Raw genomic sequence first — 27,928 nt, 5'->3', positions numbered from 1 at the left:
AACCCGCTCCAGCCTATCCAAATCTGTCATTTGTAGGACAAAGACTGTAAGTCAGTCTGGCACTGTCCTCACATTCGAAATTACTGGAGTTTCGTTGAAACTGTCTCCAGCCCATTCTAAACTGGATTGCTATATGCGGGACTCAGACCGTACAAGCCAACCCAGCATCAGCCTTAGTTGATGCAGCCAGAATCGCCATCTAATCACCACTTAACATGCAAACTCATATGTAACCCTTTAATTTTTTTTAATATCATTCATTTTCTAATTAGAGATCCTATGTGTTCGTCCCGCGCCTCTTTGAATTCTGCCACAGTCTTCCTTGGAAGGTCATTCCTGGCATCCACCACCCTCTCCGTGAAAAAGAATTTTCTGATATTACTCCTAAGTCTACCACCCCACAACCTCAATTTATGTCCTCTAGTTTTACCACGTTCCCTTCTCTGGAAAATATTTGTTTCTATATTAATACCTTTCAAATATTTAAACTTCTGTATCCTATCTTCTCTGTCCCTCCTCTCCTCTAGGGTATACATATTCAGGTCTTTAGTCTTTTCTCATATGCTCTTTGGCGCAAGCCCCAAATCGTTCCTGTTGCCTTCCTCTGGATCGCTTCAAGTCTTACATCTTTAACAAGATATGGCCACATCTTTAACAAGATATGGCCTCCAAAACTGAACACAGTACTCCAGATGGGGTCTCACCAACAACTTGTACAGAGGCATCAACACTTCCTTTCTTCTGCTGGTTACACCTCTCTCTGTACAGCCTAGCATTCTTCTGACTACGGCCACCACCTTTCACACTGTTTCGTCGCCTTCAGATCCTCAGATGCTATCACCCCAAGATCCCTCTCCTGGTCTGTGCATATCAGCCTCTCATCGCCTAGCACATATATCTCCCTTGGATTTCTACTCCGTAAGTGTACCACTTTGCACTTCTTTAGCATTGAATTTTAATTGCCAAATATTAGACCATTCTTCTAACTTCTGCAGATCCTGTTTCATGTTTTCTACTCCCTCCAGTGTCCATTCTGTCACAAATCTTCGTATTGTTGTAGGAGGTGGAAGGCCTCGGTATCAACCGCAAAAAGACAGACCTTACCTTCTAAACGTACGGCAATGTCACTCTCACAAATATATTGAACAGAATTGGCTCCAGCACTGATCCTTGAGGCACTCCACTACTCGCCTTTCCTTCCTCTGAGTAAATTCCATTAACCCCCACCCTCTGGCATCTCAGTATAAGATGCAGCAGTGGCTCAGAGCATACGTGACGGTAACAGAGTACCTAGAACCCTGTTTGCTGATGAGTGAAACAAAAAAATAATAATCCATACTGTTTGCGGAGAGGGAGGAGAGGCAGCAAGACAGTTCAGCACATGGAATGCATTCAGCTGTAATAGAGTAGCCCCCCCCCCCCACCATGGGTGTAGAGTGAATGAGGTCCAACAAAGCTTGATGGTTGTGTGCTTGGCAGTTGGAGTTCAGTTCCCAAAAGTGTAAGTTATGCATGATAGCTTATAGTTTGTTTAAGTTTGCTAGACCACTCTAGCTACCAAGGCATAACAGAGCGATGTACAGATTTGAAAGAGAAAAGAACTCCATTTAATGATAGGAAAGAGAGGGAGGCACACAAAGGGAGGCAAAAGCAAAATACACTATAAAACAATAAATGAAAGATATAAAAGAAAATAGAATAAAAGAAAGGAAATATTAAAAAAATAGAATTTAAAGAGTGTTAAAAAAAAAGTCTCTCTTCTGGTAGACGGCCCCAGTCTTGTCTAAACAACCAAGCCTTAATATTTGCTTAAAGTGATAATTCACTACGAAGCGAGATGGGAAGATTGTTCCACATATAGGGGGAGAGAGAAAAGAATGCACAGTGTCTGGTTGATTTATGGTGAGCAAGTTTTGGAAGTGGTGAACTAAACGATGATTGTTAACCGAATAGAGGATCCTAGCTGATGAATAAGGAATAGTGAGATGGGAAAGATAATCAGGAGTACCTATCCTAAGGGCCTTAAATGCTATTAATGCAATTTTGTAAGTGATCTGCAAATTGACAGGTAGCCAGTGATGTCGCGTCAGTAACTGTGTAGTGTGATCCAAATGATGGGCATGACTAATCTTATGGCAGTGTTCTGAAGGATTTTTGTAATTTTTTTTTAAAATAATAAAACAAGCTTTGTGTTGGGGTAACACAATGTAGGGGTCTTTTGACCAAAGGACAGCGTTTTTTCCTATATAAAACATGCGTGCTGGGGGTGAAGGGTATTTTGCAGACTTGGTGTGTAAAAGATGCTCCTACTTGGTGGCATTGGAAGCAAGTGATGCAGATGTTGTGCACTTGGGAAGCCTGCTCTGCTTTTTTGACAGCGAAGTGGAGGAAGTGGTTTTGGATGTTTTGGGAGCCCTTGGTACCAAGTCTCCTAGGGTACGTAGTCTCATACTTAATAACCTGCCCTTGTAAATATTGCTTTGATAATGTTCTGGCCCCTTGACACCTGACCTCATGATGGGGACTTTCTGTTAAAATGGGAGAGGGTGGGGAAGGGAGGGAGAAATTTGTTAAAATGGTTGATGACAGATCTTGCCATTCTTTGTTTTTTCTTTTTTGTTGCTGGCTTTACTGTACTTGATGTTTTTTTTGGATGTACATTATGGGGTCATCAATAAAAATGAACTATAAAATAATAAAACAAGGTAAGCCTGCATAAATGATATTGCAGTAATCCAGACGTAATATAAACAAGGAAAGAAGTGCAAGGAAGCTATGATAGGGATGGAAGACAGGGTGCTGAGACTTCTGTGCACCACCATAAAGATTAAAATGTGGGTAGAAGGTGAAAAATCCACAAATATCATCAAATATACAATGCTCAATCAAATAGAAATCTGTGTGTGCAGAAAGTCTATAAAAGAATAATTACAGTGGGTGGAAAAAGCCACAAAGAGCTCCAGGGAAGCCTCTTCAGAGCTAAAAACTCTTCATCACTGGCAAAAAACCCAAAAACCCACCACATATATAAGTGCAAAAACTACCTTCAAACTTGGGGCCCCTTTTACCAAGCTGCGGCAAAAGAGGCTGGCGCTGGTATCTGTGCATGTTTTACACGCGTGCCAAGGCCCCCTTTTACCACACCAGGTAAAAAGGAAGTCACTCTTTCTACAGGAAATGGCCGGGCGGCAAATAAAGCACTTGCCACGTGGCCATTTTGGGGGGGAGGGGGAGCCCTTTCCACCACCCATTGAGGTGGCGGTAAAGGCTCCCTCGTTAACCCGGTGGTAACCGGGCAGCACATGGCACTGCCCGATTAGCGCCGGGTACACTCTTTCTTTATAACAACCAGAAAAGAAGTGCTTGGTGACTCTTCTTTCAGGGTAGTGAAACAAAATAAGACACTAGGTCAAAGGGATGCTGAGGCATATAGGTAGTTGAGACCTCACCTATAATGTTGAACTCTAAAAATTATATCTCTAAAATGATGTAGGTAGTCCAGAGATGCTACAAAAGTGGTGCAGGAGCTGAGCTCTCTTGATCTCCTCACCCCAATCTGCCATTCTGTTTAGACTTAATGCTGAAACGGGTAATCCTGTACTGGGATACAGCCAAGGCCGTGTTTCGGGGAGACATTATAGTGTATTGTGCTGCTAAGAGGACGTCATAGGTCTGTGCTAACCTTAGGCTTGAAAGAAAATTGATAGGCCTTTTGTAGTCTCACAGGACATTCTTGTGCCCCGGGATGCTGCCAAGGCGGTGTTACGGGGAGACATTATAGTGTATTGTGCTGCTAAGAGGAAGTCGTAGGTCTGTGCTAACCTTAGGCTTGAAAGAAAATTGATGGGCCTTTGTAGGCTTGCAGGACATTCTTGCGCCCCAGAATCCCAGACACAATTGTTAGCGACTCAGGCGTTGCTTAAAAAGCTTATTCATCACAGGGCTAAGAAATCCGTGGTTTACTATCAATTATACAAACACAGGGACAAGCGTGGGCAGCTGTTAGCACGCTTGGCGAGACCCCCAGCAACATCGTCTAAAGTACTGTCATTTCGTTGGAATGGAGGACGTATGATTCATGGTATTCGGGGCATCACCAACGCGCTTACCTGCTTTTATCGGACCTTGTGTGAAGGGGAAGCCAACCAGGGCTTGGACCCGGACGTCTATCTCTTTAGTATTGACTTGCCATCCTTAACACAATCTCAGATTGATTCCCTTAACCGTCCTGTTGGAGAAGATGAGGTAGCTTGGGCTATAGGCCACAGTTCCCAGTTTAAAGCACTAGGCCCGGATGGCTATAGAACAGAGGTTTTTTTTTGTTTTTTTAAATATAAACTCATGGCTCTGGATATAGTTCAATCCCTTGCTGTCATGCTCAATGAGTTTATTGTATCTAAACTGCTCTTGGATTTCTTGACTATGGCTTACATCATAGTACTCCCTAAACCCCCTATGGAATCCTACCTTGCCTGCCTCATATAGGCCTATTTTACTTCTGTGTTTTGAGGCTAAGCTACTGGTCAACCGGTTGGTTAGGGAGCTAAGTTGGATTTGTGTGTGGTCGTCACACAGAGAAAAATATTAGATTTCGGCCTCTTTGGAGACAGTCCATGCCAGTCATGAGCCAACACTTCTTATTAGTTTTGACGCAGAAAAAGCCTTTGATAGAGTGATGTGGCCTTTTATGCTTAAAGTCCTGGAGAGAGATGGCATCCAGGGTGGGTTCTTTGATGCGGGGTGTGTGTGTGTGCTTTTACCATGCACCCAAGGCTTCCATACTGGTTAATGGCACAGTCTCCCCTTCCTTTCCTATTGGTAGGGGAATGACATGGTGCTGTCCCCGTTGTTGTTTGTCCTGACCCTTGATCCTTTGGTTTGGAAGATTTTGGCTAATCCTGAGATTAAAGGCATACGGGTGGGAACAGATGTCTTTTAAGATTTCGGCTTTTGCTGATGATCTTTTGGTACATATTGCCTCCCCCTCTGCGTCTCTTCTAATACTGCTAGAGAGTTTTCAGGAGTATGGGGAGTTTTGGGGGTTCCGGCTGAACATGGATAAATCAGAGACATTACTGACTACTCCAGCAATACAACGAGACTGGGTGGGTCCTTTTTCCTTTGTCTTGAGCTACAACTCAATTTACTTATTTGGGTGTCCAGCTCCTGGTTGACCTTGAGGGGCTATATTCAAAAAAACATTAAGAAATTATGTTTCAAATCTGTTTGTTGAAAAATTATAAATACAACAATATGAAAGGAACAAAAAAAATTTCGTGATCTGAAAGTCCAATCTCCCAACAGAACCTTCCCCCCATCCCTCCTCTTTGGCTGACACAATAAAGAAGTTACATTTTCAACAATCAACTGCGAGCAACTGGAGAAAATGTGTTCAAAAAGTGAGGCCAAACATTTTAAAAATGTAAGTCTGCAGGAGAAGTTATATCCCGGAGAGCGATGCGTTCTATCCGGAGAAGGGAGGTCATTTGGATACGCCATTGCTGCAACTTTGGAGTTGTGGGAGAAAGCCAGCAAAGCAAAGTGAGGGTTTTTATGCCGTTAATATTGACCTAGCTAAAAAAGAACTCCAAGCCACAAGGAACCCTTAAGCCACAAGGTACTGGAGGGGCAATGGTAGACTGATGAAAAAGTAACAATGGATCTTGATGAATTCTACAGTTCCAGATATTGAAGTTAAAAGCTTGTGCCAAAAAGCAGAAATGAGGGGACAACTCCAGAACATATGTCCTAATGTCGCTCGCGATGTGTGGCATTTTGGACAACAATCAGAAGTAGTTATATGCATACAGTAAGCTCTGTAAGGAGCAATATGCAATCTTAAGGCAAATTTGTACTGCAACAACAATGACGGCGGATACCCGGTACATATTCTTGAAAATGTGAGGTCGATAGTCATTGTAAGATCAGTGCTCCAGGCGGTGGACAAGTGACCATAGTCTAGTTCAGTAATTGAATCTCTGATGTGCCAATGATGGAAAGACAAAGGAACAACTTTCTGTGCTCCTAACGTATATACTGAAGACAATTCTTCTTGCACATCTTCACTCAAGACTTCCCATGTCAAGCTATTTATGTAATGTCGCAGTTGAAGATAGCTACATAGGTCCATATCAGACAATCCAAATTCCTGTTTTTTAAAGCAGAGAATGGTTTAATGTGGCCATGGTCAATGAGAACGTGAAACAAATAGGATATGCCTTTCTGCCTCCACTGTTGAAAGGGACCATTCTCCGGTGGAAATGCTGGGTTATTACAAATAGCCATAAATGTCACTTTAGAGCCATAAATGTCACTTTAGCTGAGAAATGATGGTTACAAATCCAGTGTCATACCGCCATAGCTGTGGGCAGTAAATGAGAATCTTGCAGAATGGTGGGCATCCAACCTCCCAGCAACATATGTAATAACTAAAATGAGTGTCCTCTGTCAGCTGGCTTTCCAAAGTAGTGACTGAAAAATCTGAGGTATTCTGGAACCAGTCATTTATGTCTCACTAGCCGTTAAGCCCGTTAAAACGGGCGCGTATTGGAATGTTTTTTTTTTCCCAAGGCCCCCCTCCCGTTGCAGCTGCAAGGCCCCCTGCCATCCTCCTTCCCTGCCAGCTCCAAGGCCCCCTCTGTCCCTCCCTCCCAGCTCCAAGGCTCCAGTCCTCCCCAGCTGCAGGGCCCCCTGCCCACCCTCTCTCCCTCCCAGTTCCAAGGCCCCCTGCTCTCCCTCACAACTGTAAGGGGCCCCATTCCCTCACAACTGTAAGGGCCCCCCTGCCTCCCCCGTGCCTTCTTCCCAGCCAGCTGGAAGGCCCCCTTCAGTCCAGCCATCCCAGCTCCAAGGCCCCCCCTCCTTCTGAGACCTCCCATGTCCCCTCCCCCCCCCCCAAGGTAGCTGCTACCGCCCCCCCACCCCGGAGTCGCCCCCGCCCCCGCCCCCTTCACCCGGCCCGGGCCCTCTCTTCGTTATTCAACTTACAGCAGCGCCAAAACAGCAGCAAGCAGCAGCTCCCGTTGGCCTTCCTTCACTAGCTGTGCCTCGCCCTCGTGTGACGTCACGTCGGCGAGGGCGGGGCACAGGCAGGGAAGGAAGGCCGACGGGAGCTGAAGCTGAGCTGCTTGCTGCTGTTTCGGCGCTGCTGTAAGTTGAATAACGAAGAGAGGGCCCGGGCCGGGTGAAGGGGGGTGGTGGCGACTCCGGGGGGGGGGGGGCGGTAACGGCTACCTTGGGGGGGAGCGGTAGCGACGTCAGCGGTTCCCTCCCTCCCCTTCCGCGCAGTTTCCCTCTCTGTCCTGCCCCCCTCCCCCCGTCATCACGTTTTGACGCGGGGGCGGGACAGAGAGGGAAGTCTCTACTGCGCATTTGCAGGTGAATCGGTCACTTGCCATTTATAGGTTTGATTCCACAAGCTACTGTTAGATGGTGTAGGCTTAGCATTCCCAGACGTCCACATTGTGATGGAGTTTGAATAGTTGCAATGGGAAGGCACTCTCTTCTCATGCAATAAATATCTCTGTAGCAAGCAATTGAGTTTTCGTTCATCAGATCTTTTAAAAAACAAAGGGCGGGGGGAGGAAGTGACGTCACGAAACGGCATGGCTGCATGCTAGCTGAGCTCCGTATAATCCGCGGAGATTTATAAGCTAAATAGCCTGTTTCAAGCGGCGAAATAACTGCAAAACACGAGCGGAGGAGAGCGCAACAGAGTGGGATTAAATTTCCGATGCAGACGGAGACGGAGAGACTGAATTTCTCCCGCTTTGCATTTACACCGTTGGCGCGTGGCGAAAACAAAATGGCGGCCGCAACATCGAATCGCCCGGAACGGGCGATCGCGGTAGCGGAACTGGTAGAATTAACACCCGCAGGGGAAGCACACACCAATAAAGATCAGGAGGAGCCTGAGGAAGAAATGGGTCCGGAGTGGCAGAAGTGGCTTCAGGAGATTCGGGCAGACCTGAAAGCAATGCGAGGTGAGCTGGTGACTATGGGGGCAGATCTCAAAGGTGAAATAAGAGAGCTAGGTTCTCGATTGGAGGAGGCAGAAAATCGGCTTGATGCCCAATCAGATGCACTCGAGACCTTAGATCAGCGAACCACGGAAAGCCAGCTGGCCCACCAGCAGGTCCTCGACAAGTTAGAGGATCTGGAGAACCGTAGTCGCAGATGTAATTTGCGGTTTCGTGGCCTGCCAGAGTCCCCTGCCTACATTGACTGTGAGGATACTATACAAAGACTGACGAGTGATCTGCTAACAGCTGGAGGTACAGCAATAGAACCAACCGCGATCCTCATTGAGAGGGCTCACCGGGCATTCAGCTCCCCACGTGCCAATCTGCCTAAGGACATAATAGTGTGCTTTAGAGACTTTAAGATGAAGGAGCAGGTGGCAAAAGCGGCACGACAGACCCCAAATTTTAAGTGGGATACATACACAGTTGAAGTGTATCAAGATCTGGCAGCCACTACATTGAAGCGCAGAGCGGAACTCAAACCAGTCACTAGAAGACTTCAAGAACTGGGGATCCGGTATAGATGGAGACATCCATTTGCGCTAGTATTTTACAAAGAGGGTAAAATGCAGCACATAAGAACACTTGCAGAGGCGAAAGAAGTGCTGCCAGAGGAAGTCGAGATGGAGACATCAACCCCGACGACAGCAGCAAAGAGAGGCCCAACCCGGGTGATACCGCCTAAATGGCAACGAGTAGGCAATGGTCAGCGACGCCTAAAACGCCAACAGTCGGCAGCAAAAGTGACCTGATTGAGAAGCACTTCACTGGGAAGCCTCGGTTAAGGAGCAATTGTTGAATTGGCAAAAAGACAGAAGTTGATTGAACGTGCGCTCAGTGGCAATGCTGCAAAAAAAGAAAAAGTTGGACCTTAGGAAGTGATTGGGTGATGTATTTTGTTTTGTTAATACTATGCAAACACCTGTTATGTTGTTCTGTTGTCACTTAAATTTATAGAAAGGTAAAAATTGCAAAGAGATAAGGCTTTACTCAAAGATGTAGGAGCCTCCGCGGAAACACGGACTGAACAGCTTACACTTCCTTCTAGAATGCCCTTAGTGATATACAGGGGCAGCTTTCTAAAGAGGGGAGGGGGGAGGGGGGAGGGAGGGAAACCCTGGGATAGGGACAAGAAAGAGGCCTATCAGGATGGTAAGGGGAGGGCTCATCAGAGGAAACCACTAGGAAATAGGCAAAGAAGCATAATGACTCAGAGATTAGCAGGCAATAGAGCAATTTATTATGACATCTTATGGCAGATATCAACCTACTACTGATTAATGCCAGAGGGTTGAATATCCCGAGAAAGCGACAACTCCTGTTTAGGGAAATGCTCCGTTTGCGAGCAGATGTGGTCCTGGTGCAGGAGACCCACTTGCTGTCCAGACATGAATATTTGTGCTACCATAAGAAATATCCCCATATATATTTTGCGTCCAATAGCGACAACACAAAGAGTAAAGGGGTAATGATGGCATTTGTAGGTGATAAACCTTGGAACATACTTAAAGTGACCAGAGACAAGGGGGGAAGATACCTCCTGGTAGTGTTGTCGCTGTTAGGACAGATCTTTACTATAGTAAACGTGTATGGGCCGAATGCACAGCAGGAGGGTTTTTTTTCAGAGTTGGACCAACTGCTCCAGAAACATGTAGAGGGCTCCCTATTGGTGGGGGGGGATTTTAACCTTACCATGCAGGCTCATCTAGACAACTCCTCGAGTAGCATACAATATGGCCGAAGAGATAGAGCAAAATTGTACGAATTTGTGAATCACTGGCACCTAATAGACCTGTGGCGGCGGGTACACCCAAGAAAGCGCAGCTATACTTACTATTCTGCAGTACATAAGTCATCCTCCAGGATTGACTACTGGCTAGGAGAAGCAGCGATAGCAGGATTGGCAGGGACACAGCAGATTTTACCTAGAACTTGGTCAGACCACTCTCCGGTTCTGATGCAGCTGACATTACCCAATACGCGAGGGAGACAGAAAAGCTGGCGTCTGGATGATGCTCTTCTGCAGGATCCGGCTAATCTAGTTAGCATTGAAACCAATATTAAAGAATATATCCAATTCAATGATAATGGGACAGTTTCACCGATAATAGTCTGGGAGGGATTTAAGGCAGTTATGCGGGGTCACCTCATAGCGCTGAAAGCACACACTAGGAAACAGCGGATGTTAAAAGAGGCGACGCTCCGGAAACAACTAGAACAGGAAGAAGCCAGGCTTCATAGTGGTGGATCGGAACATAAGCAGGCGAGCTTAGATAGAGCTAGCCGGCTGCGGGATCAAATCTGTGATTTGGAGCTGGCGGATATCTCCGAGAGTCTTCAGAAGGCTCAACAGACTCACTATGAATTTGGTAATAAGGCTAGCCGTCTGCTGGCCTATAGGCTAAAACAGCAAGCGAACCGCAACATAATTGCGAGCCTAAGGGATGAGGGAGGGGACACCCACACAGACTCTGATTATATAGAACTAGCATTCAAAGACTTTTATGAGAAGTTATACACCAGAGGTGAGGAGACAGATCACATAGAGATAACAGATTACTTAGAGGGGTTGGAGCTTCCAAGACTGACATCTAGTGCCACTCAGATGTTAGCGCACCCTATTGAAATGGAAGAGGTTATTCACGCTATTAAGGAGCTCCCGGCAGGTAAGGCTCCAGGACCCGATGGCTTCACTGGCAAATTCTATAAAACATTTGGGAAGCTGTTGGCCCCGCTGCTATTGCAAGTGTTTAATTCCCTAGAGGATAGTCCGGGGCTCCCCCCAACCTGGAATTTGGCTAATATTACGGTCATCCACAAGCCAGGGAAGGACCCACAGCTCTGTGGATCTTATAGGCCTATCTCACTGTTAGGGATGGACTATAAGATCTTCACAAAGATTTTGGCAACACGACTGCAAAAACATTTACCCTTTCTAGTTCATGAGGATCAGGCAGGTTTCGTGCATGGGAGACAGACATTCGATAATATACGTAGAGCACTACATTTGGTATACCATGCACAGGACACGCGGTCTCCATTATGCATTCTGTCACTAGATGCCGAAAAGGCGTTTGACAGAGTGAGCTGGTCCTTCTTGTTTGGAGTGCTAGATAAAATGGGATTCACTGGGCGTTTCCTCCGCTGGCTTCGTCTAATATATAAAACCCCTCAGGCCTCCATTAGAGTAAATGGCAGACTGACAGAGCCCTTCAATTTATATAGAGGAACAAGGCAGGGATGTGCAATGTCCCCCCTGCTTTTTGCCATTGTAATGGAGCCGCTGGCGGTTAGGCTTAGGGCACATCCAGAAGTAAAGGGGCCACGATTGGGAAGAATTGAAACGCGGACGCTTCTCTTTGCAGATGACGTCTTGCTGATGCTAAAAGATCCTGAGACCTCCTTTCCGAAAGTATTAGAGATGCTAAATGCATACGGGAAAGTCTCGGGGTTTAAGATTAATCTGGACAAATCTGAAGTGCTTGACATAAATATTCCCATTGAACAAAAATCCCGTCTGCAGCAGGCAACTCCGTTTCGATGGGCATCGCGATACATTCGATATCTAGGGGTTAATATTCCCAGAGACATCAAGGAGCTATACCAGGTTAATTTCCCCGAGATAGCGAAGCGTTTGCTACAAGACTTGCAAAGATGGGGGGGTCTACAGTTGTCCTGGGTTGGGAGGATAAGTGCAGTAAAAATGGTAGTACTCCCAAGGATACTGTATCTCTTTATGGCATTACCAATCTCCATCCCAGATAGCTTCCTACGAGGCCTCCAGAGGGACATCTTCTCCTTCATCTGGAAAAAAAAGACCACCACGAGTTAAAAGAGAAGTTATGTACCAACCAAGGCAGCAGGGAGGGATGGGGGTCCCCTCTATCACCCTATATTACCAGGCGGCACATCTTAGAACAATAGCGGCTTGGTTCACAGACACAGAAAAATTGAGTGTCAGGATGGAGCAGGGCTGGGTGGGCCCCTTCCCGCTTAGGGCTATTCCATGGCTAGCTAAACAGGAGTTGGATGAACTTATCAAGGGATGCCCGCCGCTGATGCAGTGGCCCTTGCACACCTGGAGTGGGGTGCGAGAACAGTTTTTTCCAGGACGTAAGTTTTTTCGGCACATGTACCTTAGATTTGCTCCACACTTTACACCAGGAAGACATGACACGGCCTACTGTGGCTGGGAAGATATGGGTCTGTGCACGTTGGGCCAAATGTGGGAAGAGAATACGACAATAGCGTTTGAAGAGCTCTGCAGGGAACATGGTTTATCCTCCTTACAGGCTTTCCAATACTACCAAGTACAGGACTTTATAAGGCGAAGGGCAAGAGATGAGCTTAACTTATCAGAAACTAAGATAGAAATGTGTATGATGAGAGGGGGAGGTAAGGGGAGCATATCAAGACTCTATGAAGCATTGCTTCTATACTCCAACCCCGTAGAACATTATTTAGCTATATGGAATGAAGCCTTGAAGGAAACATATACTTTTCAACAATGGAAATTAGCATTTAAATCTTTGCTTAAGGTCTCGATTTCTAGTTCTATGATTGAGAATGGACACAAGATATTATATTGCTGGTACTATACCCCGCATCGCATTGCAAAGATGTTTAGAGGATGCTCAGCTACATGCTGGCGACAGTGCGATGGAATAGGGGACATGTTCCACATCTGGTGGGCCTGTACACACGCTCAGACATACTGGACAATGCTTCTGAAATTTCTGACTGAGGTCACTGGGATAACCTACCCAATGAAGATGGACTATTGTTTGCTACATTTTAAACCCGAAGGAGTTCCAAATCCAATACACCAGTTTGCTGGACAACTGTTTGTGGCAGGCAAGCTGGTATTAGCAGCGGCTTGGAAACAACCATCACTGCCGGGCCTTCATAGAGTCCTGCAGAAATTAGACTACATTTGCCTTATGTCCAAACTCACAGCGCTACGGAATGGACATTTAATACAACATCAAAAGACTTGGAAGCTTTATGAACAGTGGTTGTCCTCCCGGGACACTAAGAGCCAGTAAATGTTAGGCACGCATGAGTAGGTCGAGAGGGGGGGGGGGGGAGGGGGAGGAGAGGAAGGGAAAGGGTGAGAGGGGTTCTGAGAAATTGAATGAGTGGAATTAGAAATGGGGAACAGCCCAGAAAAGGTGTTAAGCAATATGGTTGTATTAAAGTTGTTCTCTGTTTTGATATGTTTATATCTGAAAATAATAAAATAAATGGTAAAAAAAAAAAAAAAAACAAAGGGCGCATTTGAATTACATACAGCTAACGAGGCACCAAAATCATATTATATAGGTGAATTTTCCCTAGAAGTGAGAGTGGGTATGCCCGCCAGGCTTGTAAATGCTCCATAGTGCTTCTGAGGAGTCTCCCCACATTCACTGCATATAGTTGTGATTGACAGGAATTAGGACACCCAAATATTTAAGGGAATCCGTGGTCCATGTTAGGGGAAATTCACCAACCCATGATGTATGGGTGTGTTCTAACACTGAAAGGGCCTGCGATTTGGTTAAGTGTGAAACCAGAAAGTGAGTCAAAAGTATGAATTGAGTGTAACAACCTATCCAAGGAAATGTGGGGATCTGTTAATATTACCAATAAATCATCAGCATAAGCAAGCGTTTTGATTAAAACATCCAATACCTGCACACCAGGAATAGTCTGGTCTTGTTTCAGGGCATGCAACGGGTTCTAAGGAAAGTAGAAAAAGCAGTGGTGACAATGGACATCCCTGTCTCGTGCCCCTGTGGATGTCAAATGGAGCAGCTCGCACCCCATTATTTCAACAATTTTTATTGATGACATATTCCAAAACAAATATACAATTTCACTATATCGCATACAAAAGCATTGTATCACAAACGTCATCAGTATACATCCATAATAATTGTCATCAAAATTAATATTTTAGCCCCTCCCCACAACAGCTTGTTCCTTGTAGTCATCAAATTTTTTCCCCCCCTTTCCTCTTCTCCTCCCTCCCCCCACCCTCCCTCCCCTCCCCTGGAAACAGTGTGTTTGAACAATTCAATCAACTAAAACAATTTAACAGGCATAACTATATAGGAATACGTATATTCAGCTCACACTTATCTTCAAATTTCCAGCTCCCACTCCACCTCATCGATCGCCCACCAGCTGGGCATTATTGAGCCTATTGCGAGCTCAAGGTTACGCTGGAAACAAGATGAATATATACTTAAAACTCCCATCAATGTCTCTAGCTTATAATGTGTCCAGTATATTTTCCATTTAGCATCCTTTGTCTTTCCCCTTATTTCCTTTCCCTCCCTCCCGTTCCCACCCAATCGCCATCTCCCTGCATCAATTTTTATTTGACATTAAACCCCAAATCACTACCATCTAAGACACATCACACAAAAAAAAAAAAAAAAAAAGGAAAGGGGGGGGGGGGGACCTCATCCCCCCTCCTATACAAATCATTTGTCTTCCTGGAGTGTCCTCTTTTTAGTCCTACATTTCTCAACCCACATTTAGCAGCAAACTTCTTGCTCTATGTGGCAGAGAATCCACGTATGCTCCCCATACTTCATGGAATTGCTTCAACCTCTTGGGTATGTGTTTGGCATATCTATGTTCAAAAGCCATTAAGGCATGAAATTTATTTCTCCACACCCAAAAAGATGGGGCCTCATCTCCCACCCACACTCCTAAGATCACTTTCTTCCCTAGAACTCCTGCTTTCCGCATTAATAGCGTGTATGCTTTTTTCTCTAAATGATAATCTTCATAGCAATCTAGCAATATGGCCCTTGGTGAAAGCCTAACCACACATCCAGTTAACTGTGCTAAGTATCCAAATATCTCTTTCCAAAAAATTTTTGTTTGAGAGCATTCCCATAGGGAGTGAAACAAAGAATTAGTCTCTTTTTTACATTTTTGGCATATAGGTGAATCTACTGCTCCTATTTTAAATAATCTCTCCTGTGTAAAGTAGGCCCTATGTACAATTCGAAATTGACATTCCCTCAGGGTTGCATTAGTCGAAATCTCTGGAATTCTCTTTATTAGTTTCAATGGTTCCAGTCTCCCTGCTACTTCTGGAGTCCATCTGGCGACAAGGTCCTCAAATGTCCTTTCTCTAGCCTCCCTTTGTATTGCCCTATGCAACCCTGATATTGAAAGTTCCCCTTCTTGAAATGTGTCAAAGAACCCCCGTAATTTTAGTCCCAAAGACGGGATCAAGGCCCCTCCCTCTATAGTCCTTATGTAATGTCTTAATTGCAAATATGCCATCAAATCTTTATGCTCTACTTTTCCCGTTTCCAATAAAGCACCCCACTTATATAATTTTCCTTCCTCATCTATCACATGTTGTACTAAAGTGAGGCCTCTTACTGCCCATCTAGCAAAGCTACTATTGTCATTTCCCGGTATGAAATTAACATTTCCCCTTATCGGGAGTTGATCTGATACATCTGCTCGGCCCCCCAACAACATTGTCAAAAATTTCCATGTCTCTCTCATTGCTCTAAGTAATCTACTCTGTCGTAGTCTATTTGGCAAGGATACTTGTGGGCAGTGCAATAATGAGTTAAAGTGCCATGGGGAGTAGTATGCCGCCTCAAATTTCCTGGGCGTGTACTTTTCTTCTCCCAGGATCCAATCCCCTAGGTGTCGAAGTAGGCATGCATAATTATATAGGGATAGATCTGGAATGCCTATTCCACCATATTTCCACGCTCCTACCAAATATTTAAATTGCATGCGTGGTTTTTTTCCCCGCCCAGCAGAACCGCGAGATCAACCTCTGAAATTTCTTCAAATCTTTCCTCAGTATTTTAAAGGGTAACAGTTGTATAATGTATAACCATTTCGGAAATAGCACCATGTTGAACAACTGAACTCTGCCATGTAATGAAATAGGTAGTTTTTGCCAAGATGTCAAAGTCCTTCTGCAATGCTCCAATAGGGCATCTATATTTATTCTATATAAATTCCAAGTGCACCTCGATAGTTGAATTCCCAGATATCTAAACGAGTTGTATTCCCACTTTACTGGAAAAGATCCTAACCAGCTCGCTTTCATGGCATGCTCCGTGGGCATTGCAATGGATTTTTCTAGGTTCAATGTAAACCCCGAGTATTCGCCATATTCCTTGAAACACTCCATCAGCGCCGGAAAGGACACTCGGGGGTCCACCAGATGCACTAACAAGTCATCTGCGAATGCAGAGACCTTAAACATCTGTTTCCCTATCTCCACCCCTCTAATTTCTACATTGTTCATAATTTCTCTAATCAGGGGGTCCATTGTTAATATAAAAAGCATAGGCGATAGGGGACATCCCTGTCTAGTCCCCCGATGTATGTTAAATTCAGGTGATAGCATTCCATTCACCTGAACCCTAGCTCTAGGAGATCTGTATAGCACTCTCAGGGCGTCTAAGAAGAATCCTGAAAAGCCATATCTCTTAAGTATTGTAAACATAAATTTCCAATGTACACGGTCAAACGCTTTTTCAGCGTCAAAGCTGACCAACAAAGATGGCTTTTTCGTTACTTCTACATGTTCCATGGACAGCATTATTTGCCTCATATTATGCGCTACCGTGCGTCCCGCCACAAATCCCACTTGCTGTTCTAGAACTAGTTTAGGCAGCACTCTGGCCATTCTATCGGCCAGAATCTTCGCATATAATTTCATTTCGACATTTAACAGCGAGATTGGTCTATATGATGATGGTTTTTTTGGATCTCTCCCTGATTTCAGTAGCAATACTATCTGGGCCACTTGAAGTGATTGCGGTGCAGTACCATCTATCACAAATTGCTTAAAGTATGCTTGCAATGTCTGCATAATCAGGGGAGAGAGCAACTTATAGAATTCTGCTCTAAAACCGTCTGGCCCTGGTGCCTTGTATAATGCACTTTGTTTAACAGCCAGTTCTACTTCTTCTATTGTAATATCTTCATTCAGTTTGCTTATTTCCCTCTCTCCCAACTCTGGCAGAGTTAAATTATCCAAATACATATTTCCATCCATGGGTTCCTCATGGGTCCTACCATACAAGTGTTGATAATATCTACTGAATACTTCAGCTATTTCTTTATCAGTTCTCACCAATTCCCCGGTTGTTTTTTCTATGTGGGTAATGATCCTTGATCCTCCTGCCTGCCTATCAACCTTGACATGAGCTTGCCTGCCTTATTACTATGTAAAAACAGTTGATATTGATAGTATTTGACGGATTTCATTGTCCTTTCATGGAGAAGCTCATTCAAGCTAGTCTGTAGTGTCAGTAATAGAGCTCGCACCCCATTAATGAGCAGAGAGGTTTGTGGAGTACTGTAAAGGGCCAAAAGGGCTTGATAAAACCAACCTGTAAAGCCCGTATGCCACCCTCATTAAGATGGAGTCCATCCTTCCAGAATAGGCTCCCCCTTCCCCAGAATGTTGCCTAGTTCCTTACAATTCTGAAACTCTCCTCCCTGCACCATTGCCTCTTACACGCATTGAGACTCCATAGCTCTGCCTGTCTCTTGGGCCCTGCACGTGGAACTGGGAGCACTTCAGTGAGTGCTACCCTAGAGGTTCTGGATTTGAGCTTTCTACCTAAGAACCTAAATTTGGCTTCCAGAACCTCCCTCCTACATTTTCCTATGTCATTGGTACCCACATGTACTAAGACAGCTGGCTCTTTCCCAGCACTATCTGTCACCAGGCAGGCAAGTGACTTGGCGATCCTCGTCTCCACCAGCCACCCAGCTATCTACATGCCTAATAATCAAATTGCCAGCTGCAGCAGCCATTATGTCCCTTTCCTCCTGGGCATAAACTCCTGGAGACACATCCTCGTTGCGAGAGGATATTGCATTCCCTTGGTGGACTGGTCCTGGGTACCGGATAACTTCCAGCTTCACCAGGATGATACTCTCCTTTTAGAAGATAGCCTCTAAGGCAGCACAGGGCTGCCAGACTGGAGATGGGACTTCTCTACAACTTCCCTGTAGGTGTCCTCTATGTACCTCTGACCTTCCTTGGCCTCCTTCAAGTTAGACACTCTAGCCTCAAGTGAACGGACTCGCTCTCTGAGAGCAAGTTGCTGTTTGCATTGAGCATACACAAATAAACTCTCACCAACTGGGAGATAATCATAATGTGACACTCAAATGTAAAAGACTGGATAGCACCCCTCTTGCTGTCTGCATCTTAGTATTATAAGAGTTTTTTAATTTAAAACTTCTTAAGGTACTAGGGATATCAGATGAATACAAAGAGCCTTAAGATTATCTCTATATATAAAACGCACCTCCAACGTTCTAATGAAGCCTCAGCCGGAAACTTGAGGTGGCATAGATATCCGGTTTGCCCGCCTCGCCCTTGCGTCACAACGTTATGACGTCGAGGGCAGAGCACTGACACTCGAGGGGCAAAACGGACAAGGCACAGGCGCAGAGGTGGAGCAACAAAAACAAAACCAGCGTCCCGAAAACCCCCCCAAAATATACGGTATCACTGTTTCACAGACAAAGCCAGCCACAACGTGTGAGGTAAGGAGGGAGACAGCAGCCTCTCGAGTGCCGAAACACACAAGGCACAGGCGCGGAGGTGGACCAACAAACATAAACAGAGCGTCCCGACACAAAAAACCATCGCGAACTAAATAAGACACAGGGTAACAGTGATTCACGGAGCGAACCTGCAACAACGTGCGAGGGAGGGATGGAGGCAGGCAGGCAGGCAGACAGCCTGAACGTCTGAGAGTGGGAGGGAGGGAGACAAGTAGCCAGACAGCCAGCCTGAACGTGGGAGCCAGGGAGCCAGCATGAACGATGGTGGGATGGGAGCCTGCCTGACCGTCGCAGTGGGAGGGAGGGAGGGACAGTGGGAACGACTCTGAACGTGGGTGGCAGGGAAGAAGGAAGGAAGGGGGGGCACGACCATGACAGCTGGAGGTAGGGGAGCCAACCACCCTGAAGCTGGGAGGGGGACACACTCTGTCTTTCTCACACACACACTCTCATTCTCAGACACACAAGTCTCACACACACACTCACACATTCACTCTGTCTCTCGCTCTCTCACACAGTCACTCTCACACACACACTCTCAAACATACACACACAGAGGCACACCTTGCTAGCGTCCGTTTCATTTGTGTCAGAAACGGGCCTTTTTTACTAGTATGGTATAATATGTAATTTATTTGGTGTTTGCTTCTCAGAAACTAATTAAATGTAATTAAAACTCTGAAAACTCTTCTCTTGTTGTCTTAATTAGAATACTTGACTATAAATGAAAGAGTTGAGCTGGGGGGAGGGGGGTAATGAGGACTGAACTAGGCCCAGCTGTGCCTTCTAGAATATGTTGGTGCTGTGGCAGAAAATTCAAGTTTTAAAACTATGGGTAAAGGGTATGGAGACTAGTTAGTTTGCTGCCTTTTTTTAAAAAAATTCTGTGTTTTATCAATAACCTCTCTCTTAAACCCAATCTTTGTTATCAAGCACAGAGCAAAATGCCACTTACCCAGAGAAATGTCCTCTTCTCTCAGAACTTCTGGCAGAAACATTTTATGAAGTTGACTGAGGATATGCAGTCTTCTGAGTAGGCTTATTCTTTTGAATGTTTTTTTTTAATAGGATTGCACCTGCAATGCTACGACAGGCTTCATATGGAACCATAAAAATAGGCACATACCAAAGTTTAAAGCGCTTGTTTGTTGACCGTCCAGAAGGTGAGAATAATTAGTGTGTGTGTGTTTTGTTTTGTTTTTTTCTTGTGCATTTAATGTTTTGCTTACGTTTGTCATTGGTATTGGTTGCTTACGTGACTGTCAGCTGAAAGGGATAGTGTTTCCTAAATAATATTGCTTCCAATATTGATTGTCATTTTTGCCTGCTTTTACTTTGTGTCCACAATTTTTTTAACCATTTAATACACTTTTTCATCCTTTGATAATGTGCTTGTGGTGCTTATATGAATGTCTGATTAGAGTCCCACTTGGTTACACAATGAAAGGAGCAGTTAAATTGGTGACACTTAAAAGAAAACTTGATGCTGTTCTAATCATTTGAATAAAAACTGGACCTCTGTGACTCTACTGACCTGTAGACATCTGATCATTTGATTAGTTTAATAGCAACAATACTGTTTCTGTAGAGTAACTTATTTTGATTTGCTTAAAACTGTTTTCTGCCTTGCTGCCCTTTATTTAGTCATAATCACAGCCCTCAATCTGTGCAAGTAGAGCTAGGAGAGATTTTCTGCTTCTTTTTTCTTCTCTGGACGTCAGCTCACAAACTTGCCCCTCATTTGTAAATACCTATGATTATTATTATTATTTATTTATTTTTTTGTATCCCCCTCCTAACTCAATTAGCTTGGTCCTTACAGAGGTCTTCCTTGACTAGAGCTCGCATGCAAAAGCTACCTCTTTGGCATCCTGCATTCATGGGCCCCAAATCCAGGTATTCTTTAACCTCTGCAGCAGATGAATCCAGAAACTGATGGGTTGTGTCTATCTACCAGCAGGTGGAGATAGAGATATACTGAGTGAAAAAGGGTCTGGCCGTCTGGTACCACTGCCTTCAGTTTAGTAATCTATCTCCAGCAGGTGGTGGACGGCTTCTCACCAGCTCCTGGATTCTTCTGTTGTGGGACTCCTCCTGGGCTCTTTTGTCCAGTTGAGGTTTTGGGGGCGTTTGGCCAATCAGAGCCAGCTTTAGGGGCATACCTGGTAGCCTGGGTCCCTGCTTCACCCTGTGGTCCCCTGCCTCCCAGTCTTGTTAGTGCTGAGTTGTCTTTTAACCTTACTCACTTAAATATCTATTAAATCAAAGACTGCGCTATACCCTGTAGACTCACTCCAAAATGCTATACAGTGTTACATTCGGTTCTAAATTTTCACAATAATACTCTCCTTACTTTTTAGAAAAACATCCAACTGATTGGGGTTCAAAAAATTGATAATGTTTTGTGTGGAGTAGAATCCTACAAACACAAGGAAACTTCAAAAGAAAATTTGCACCTAGGGCAATAACTCTTGGGCGGAGAGCTAGAAATAATTTACGTCGTCTTTGGGTTTCCCTAGATAAATCTGGGAAAACCCTTACTTTTGAGCCCAAAAATAAAGAATTTAAATGTCTTAGGGAAAGCTTGAGTACTGCTTCTCTATCAAGCTCTAACGCAAAGGTCACTAACAAAGTACTCCTTTGTGTGACCACCTCCAGAGAAGATTCCAGAAACGCCGTTAGGTTCATTGCATTCTGAGGGTTTAAATTTTCTGGGACTTGCCCAGTAGTTTGAATATAATAAGCCCTTGTAATTGGTGGCAATGAATTTTCAGGCATTCCCAGAATATCAACAAGATATTTCTTAACCATCTGTATTGGAGATAAAATAGGTGACTTTGGAAAATTTATCATTCGCAGGTTGTCTCTTGGATTGATTTTCCAGATATTCCATGCGTCTAGAAGCAAAGTTCCTTTCCCTAATTAATGCTTGATCTATAAGTTCCATTTTTTCCATTTTTTGAGAGAGGTCTTTTACTTCAGTCGCATGAGTCTCATTAATTTGTATTTGTTTAAGAGCAGACTCTGCCAAAACTTTAATGAGTTCAGAGTTCTTCGAAATAGCAGACTGCAAAGATAGAAGAGTTGTGGAATTCAGATCCCAAAGTGACTCTAAAGTCACTACAGCAGGTTTTTCAAATTTCCCTATATTGAATACCAGGGGAGACGCTTGAACAGCTTGTTCCAGGATACTCACTATCGTAGAGTTCACAACAGGAGCAGCTTTCTTCTCTGGAATATTCATTTGTTCAAGAGATGATCGTTCTGCAACCGACAGGTTCCCTCCCTGCTCGCCTCCTTCTCCTCTTTGGGTGGACGCTGCAGGACTTGTCTGGAAGCTTGCTCTTCCTGGTTGAGGGGACGCTGCACGAAAGATGGCTTAGGGAAGCCCCGTCACCACTGTCGGTCAGCGCTGAAACGGTGACACCAGCTGCAGGAGTGGAAGTCATCAGAGCCCCAGACTCTATCCCAAAGTGCTCAAGCGTCGGCTGGGAGAGCGGGGGCACACCGCCAGAGCCCGAGGGAAGAACTCTAACTTTCCCACGTCGTTTACCCATCTCACCGACGGGTAACGTACCTCTCTCCTGCTGTGCTCAGACAACCTAAAATGCGTCTGATAGCGCTAAGTCACACAGTCGCCATCTTGGATCGGGTCCTGCTCTTTGATAGGGGTTCCTCCAGCGCTGCTAGCACCTGTGGGCTTTCCTGACTTGTTTTCCTGGTTTCTTGCTTCTGCACCAGGCTTATTTGTTAGAGGACCTTATCTCAGTCTCAGCCTCTGCCTATACTTCCCCCCCTCTGGAGACGACCAGGTTTGCTGCTCTTCACTGAGGATCCAGGCAGTTGGCTTCCACTTCTGAGGAGGGATCGTTGGGCCTCATGTCTGCCCCCCCCCCCCCCCCACACACACTCTCTTGCTACTTTTGCTGGGGACTCCTTATGCCTATCTAGGGTGGCTGAACTGGAGGAAAGGGAATTGCTAGCTGGATGACCCTTATGCAGTGCGCCTTTTTCATCGAGAGGAATTACCAACCCTTATTGGCAGTGTCCTTGGTAGTTTTGGAGTATGAGGCATGTAAAATTATTCAGTGATCCTTCTGTTTAGCAAGGAAGAAATGTTCTCCTTCATTTCTCTGGGCCATCCTTGGTGTCTGTTTTAAAAATCTACTCTAGAACGTATCTAAGTCTTTTGAAGGCTTTTTCCTTTTTAACTTCTGGGTGAGTGGAGGGTAGAATCTTGCATAAACTTTACCCCCTTTCTCTAGAAGATCACAAACGCCTCTTTTTGTGTGTGTGTGTGTGTGTGCGCGTGCTTTGGGTGGATGTCCCAGTTCTGCCATTATCAGAATTGGAAGATTTTTGGTGCTGCTGAAGCAGATACTTCCTCAGCAGCCTCTCAGGTGGCCATTGGTGGTGGCTCTAGCTTTGGTGGTAAGTGTAGAGGCCACTATGGCTCCTTTCATTGGTCTGCAAATACAGCTTTCAGTTCTCAGGTCACTAAACTTCCATATAAGAAAAAGCTATTTGGTGGGAGACAAGGATCAGTTGGATGCTAAACCCCAGAAATGATGTGAAGATGGAAGTGGATGAAGGTAACAGTGTAAACCAGTGACTCATGGAGATTGTATGGAACAGTTACTACCTGGATCTCACCACTTGCATTTGAGGTGCCTATGCAGAATCTCCCTGTAGTTTCTATGTTTTTTTGAGAGAGGTGGTAGAGTCCACCCTGGAAATGTTCCTGCAGTTAAAGGTGGTCACAGTAGAGGAGAGGGGTAGAGGTCATTATTCTGTCTACTTTGTGGTAGCAAAAAAGAGCTACTTTTTGGTTTGGTCTGTTCTGCCTCGGAGGTCAACCTATACCTTCAGGGTTTTCATATGAAACCAAATATATGGAGCCTGTGATCATGGCAGTCAGAGGAAAAAATTCCTTTCCTTCCTGGCGACTAAAATAATAATACTGTACACAGCCTTGAGTGAATTCCTGCAAAAAGGGGAGATATGATAGAGGTCTATAAAATAATGAGTGGAGTGGAATGGGTAGACGTGAATCGTTTGTTTACTCTTTCTCAAAATACTAGGATTAGGGGGCATGCGATGAAGCTACAAAGTAGTAAATGTAAAACAATCTCCTTGCGCTACTAAGCGCTAACCCGGAAGTCTCTCCTGCAGAGGAGAGACTTCCGGGTTAGTGCTTAGTAGCGTAAGGAGATTGAGCGGCAGCCGGTACTGGCAGGCAGCGTGTGGGAATCGCTGCGACTGCGAGCGGAGCCTGTGACTGGAATCGCCATCAAGAACTTTGCTGCTGGGCGGGCCTGACCCGAAATTGGGTGGGCCCGGGCCCGCCCGTGGCTACGCCCCTGCAACCAAGGTTGTTCTTTTGGGTAACAACTTCAAGAGATGACCCGAGAAACTCTGTTAAGTTCATTTGATCTGTTGACTCCCTAAACTCTTCTCAATCCCCTTATCCTGTTTTCTGGGACGTATTTGGGGAAGTCTCTGGCTAGCCATCCAGATGTGGTATGGTTTTTGCGGGGGACGAACCTTATTCATCCTCCTTGGTTCGTCTTTCCTCGTGGATCTTGATTTTGATGCTCTCTGTTCTTACGAAGTCTCCCTTTGAGCCTTTGTCTTCCTGTACTGTAAAAGATTTGACGCTCAAGGTGGTGTTTTTGGTGGTTATCACCTTGGCTAGGCGAGTCTCGGAATTGTAGGCTCTATCTTGTAGGTCGCCGTTTTTGGAGTTCTGTAAGGTTCGGGTGGTATTACACCCAGTTCATCCTTTCTGACCAGGGTTTTGATTTGGCTCCATTTGTCTCATCCAGTGGTTTTGACTGTGCTCTGTTCCTCCTTAGTGATGGAGGACCAGCGTCACTTGAAGTGTATTGATGTTGAGAGAGTTCTGCAACATTATTTGAAGTCTATGGAGGAATTTCATCGGACAAATCATTTATTCCTTTTGATCGGAGGTTCGCGCAAAGGACTCATGGATTATTTCCTCTTGGCTTAAAGAAATGATAGCCTCAACTTATCTTCTCTCTGGGAAGCCCATACCAGAGGGAGTCAAAGCCCACTCTACGAGAGGTTAGGTGATTTCTTGGGTGGAGCGTTGTGCCCCCTGTGGACATTTGTAAGGCGGTGACTTGATCTTCTTTGCATTCGTTTTCTAAGCATTCTAGGTTGGATGTCCAGAGTTGTCGGGAGGCTGTTTTCGGTACAAAGGTTCTCACAGCGGGGTTGCTTGGATCCCTCCCATGATCATACTGCTTTACTTTCCATCAGTCGCATTCTGGGCCGGTCCGGAGGGACCCTAAGGAAGGAGAAATTAGACCTTACCTGCTAATTTGCTTTCCTTTAGTTCCTCTGGACTGGCCCAAATCCCTCCCTCTGTGTGTTCTGTTTTTTCTATTTTTCAGTGGTTCAGGTTCCCTGGGAGCTGTGTTGTACGTTTGCTGTTCCGTTTTTTTTTTTTTTAACAATGTAACATAAGAATAATATTGATAATAATGAAGACATCAGTGCCTTCATGTCATTTGGACACTTTCATTACACGGGATGGGCTCTGTGTTAGCGAAGTGCCGGTGGCTGCTCAGGCTTATGGATGCACCGACGATTTTTACTGCTCTCTTCCTTCTGCATTGGTATGATAATACTGGATCTTTCTCTAGCTGGCAAGGGCTCTTATTGGCTCTCTCTCTAGTCAGTTTCTTAGTCTCCACCTGCTGGAAGGCGTGCACAACCCATCAGTCACATTCTGGACCGGGCCAGAGGGACTAAAGGAAAACAAATTAGCAGGTAAGGTCTAATTTCTCCTTTTTCCTTCTGATTTTGATTCTCCAGCTATTCAATCTTCTTAAGAGAACAACAGAGCTATATTAGTAACACGAAGGTTGGCTAACGTAGCCTCCAGAGATCCAGTGTGTTTGAAATGTTGCTCTAGAGTCTTACCATGAACAGCGATAGCTCCAGACACCTGATTCATCAATAGAAAAAGTTTCAGTAACCTTGAGAAAAGTATTGTTGACAGTCTTTAAGGCTTCACAAATAGAATCCATAATCACAACAGTAGATTTTACTAACTCCAACAACTTCAAAGGCATAAACAGCAACTCCTCCTCTCTTCAGCTTGTTGTATCCATTGCACTTCCTCTCTTGATGGCAAAACTTGCAAAGCAGAAATTGCTGCCAGGCAGTGGCGTACCAAGGTGGGGGTGGTCCGGCCCGGGTGCACGCTGCTGGGGGGGTGCCGCAGCGCGCGCCTGTCTGCTCCCAGTTCGCTACGCTCGGTAAATTCTCTCATTCGCTGCAGCTCCCTCCTTCTGCCCCGGAACAGGTTACTTCCTGTTCCGAGGCAGAGGGAGGGAGCTGCAGCAAACGAGAGAATTTAGCGAGCGTAGGAGCAGACAGGCGCGCGCTGCGGCACCCCCCCCCCCCCCAGCGGCGTGCACCCGGGGGGGGGGGTGTCATTTCGTGGGGGGGGGGGGGGGGCATCGATGATCCGCCTGGGTGCCGTCGAGGCTAGGAACGCCACTGCCGCCAGGGCTCCCTCTAATGAGTCTGGAAATGGTCCACTTCCAGCCAGCACTTGACTCTGTCCACCAGTATGCAATTGCTGGTTACGGAGGCATTTTCTGCACAATGGTGCTCAATGAAGCTCTGACCTGCTTCTGCCGTTGATTGAGTCTGGAAGAGGAACCAAAGGGGGAACTGGAGTGGAAGCCGCTGTAGCTTCTTCCTCTTTAACATCAGCAAAATTCGCCCTTTCCTCTCTGAGCACACCACCCGAACCCTCATCCACGCTCTCATTACCTCTCGCCTTGAGTACTGCAACCTACTCCTCACTGGCCTCCCACTTAACCATCTATCCCCCCTTCAATCCGTTCAGAACTCTGCTGCACGTCTTATATTCCGCCTGAACCGATATACTCATATCACCCCTCTCCTCAGGTCACTTCACTGGCTTCCGATCAGATACCGCATACAGTTCAAGCTTCTCCTTCTTACCTACAAATGCACTCAATCTGCAGCCCCTCATTACCTCTCTACCCTCATCTCCCCTTACGTTCCCGCCCGAAACCTCCGCTCACAGGACAAATCCCTCCTCTCAGTACCCTTCTCCACCACCGCCAACTCCAAGCTCCACCCATTCTGTCTCGCCTCACCCTATGCTTGGAATAAACTTCCTGAGCCCTTACGCCAAGCCCCCCTCCCTACCCATCTTCAAATCCTTACTCAAAGCCCACCTCTTCAATGTGGCTTTCGGCACCTAACCTTTATACCTTTCAGGAAATCTAGACTGCCCCAATTTGACAACCCCTACTTGACTGACTGTACACTTGTCCTTTAGATTGTAAGCTCTCTGAGCAGGGACTGTCCTATGTTAAATTGTACAGCGCTGCGTAACCCTAGTAGCGCTTTAGAAATGTTAAATAGTAGTAGTAGTAGTAGCACCTGAGCTCTCAATAGTCATCTGCCGTAATCTGGAGGGGGAGCGGGAGCAGAGGGAACCTATCACACCCCTTCCTCTTCCTCCCTATACCGCCAAAGCATCCAGGGATCAGAGATTGACCATGCACAGAAACAGCCTCAGTAAGCAGGAGCGTATAGGCAGTGAGACTTATGTTGCCGCCATCTTGGTTCCATCAACTGTTTCTAAATCTTTGATTCCTTTTTTTTTTTTTTTTATTTGAATTACTGTGATCTGACTCGATATGCCTTACTTTATAAAGAACTTATCCTTTGAGTCCAGTATCCTGCCTCCAATAGTGGCCAGTCCAGGTCATAAGTACTGGCAAATTCCTCCCCCCCCCCCCCCCCCCAAAAAAAAAAAAAAAATTCTCATAGCTCATTTCCAAGGATAAGCAATAACTTTCTCAAGTCTACCTGGCTTAACATTTTTATGGATTTTCCCGCTAGGAACTTGTCAGAAACCTCTTTTAAACCCTGTTATGTTTGACCAAGTCCTCCAGCAACAGATAACACAGCTTAATTATGCGTTGCATACTTGTGGTGGTTTACTTTTGAGGTTTAAAAAAAAAAATCACCCTGTATAACTGGATGTATGCCAAATATTTGTAGCAAGTTATAACTACTGAAATGTGTTCTGTAAAAAAGCAGCAATAGGAGACTGATTCAAGATGGCGTCACGATAGGACATGGGAAATGCACTCGGAGGAGAATTTTTCTTTAAAAAATATTTTCTTCAGCTAATATGTCTAAGAGGAAAGGGAAAGTTAGAGGGGGATTCTCCCCACCTTCGACAGAACTTACCCGACGGCAGCCTCCGATTACAGACTTCACGGTCCCAGCAACATCATAGGGCATTCCGCTGCCTGAAGCAG

General features: G+C 45.4%; 1 protein-coding gene across 4 annotated transcripts in view; it reads left to right on the top strand.

Annotated features, from left to right (window-relative positions):
• The window catches only part of SLC25A30 (solute carrier family 25 member 30), a 133,296-nt gene that overhangs the window by 30,386 nt on the left and 74,982 nt on the right, over nucleotides 1-27,928 (top strand). For all 4 annotated transcript variants that reach the window (XM_030200516.1, XM_030200517.1, XM_030200515.1 and 1 more), the window contains exon 4: nucleotides 19,656-19,750. In XM_030200516.1, the coding sequence (XP_030056376.1) occupies nucleotides 19,656-19,750 (95 nt within the window). The remainder of the gene's footprint in view (nucleotides 1-19,655; nucleotides 19,751-27,928) is intronic.

This window comes from Microcaecilia unicolor, chromosome 4 (genome assembly GCF_901765095.1).
Source record: "Microcaecilia unicolor chromosome 4, aMicUni1.1, whole genome shotgun sequence".
In the NCBI taxonomy this organism is placed as follows: Eukaryota; Metazoa; Chordata; class Amphibia; order Gymnophiona; family Siphonopidae; genus Microcaecilia; species Microcaecilia unicolor.
The sequence above is the reverse complement of the archived record's forward strand: the minus strand, read 5'-3'. Positions and strand labels throughout refer to the sequence as shown.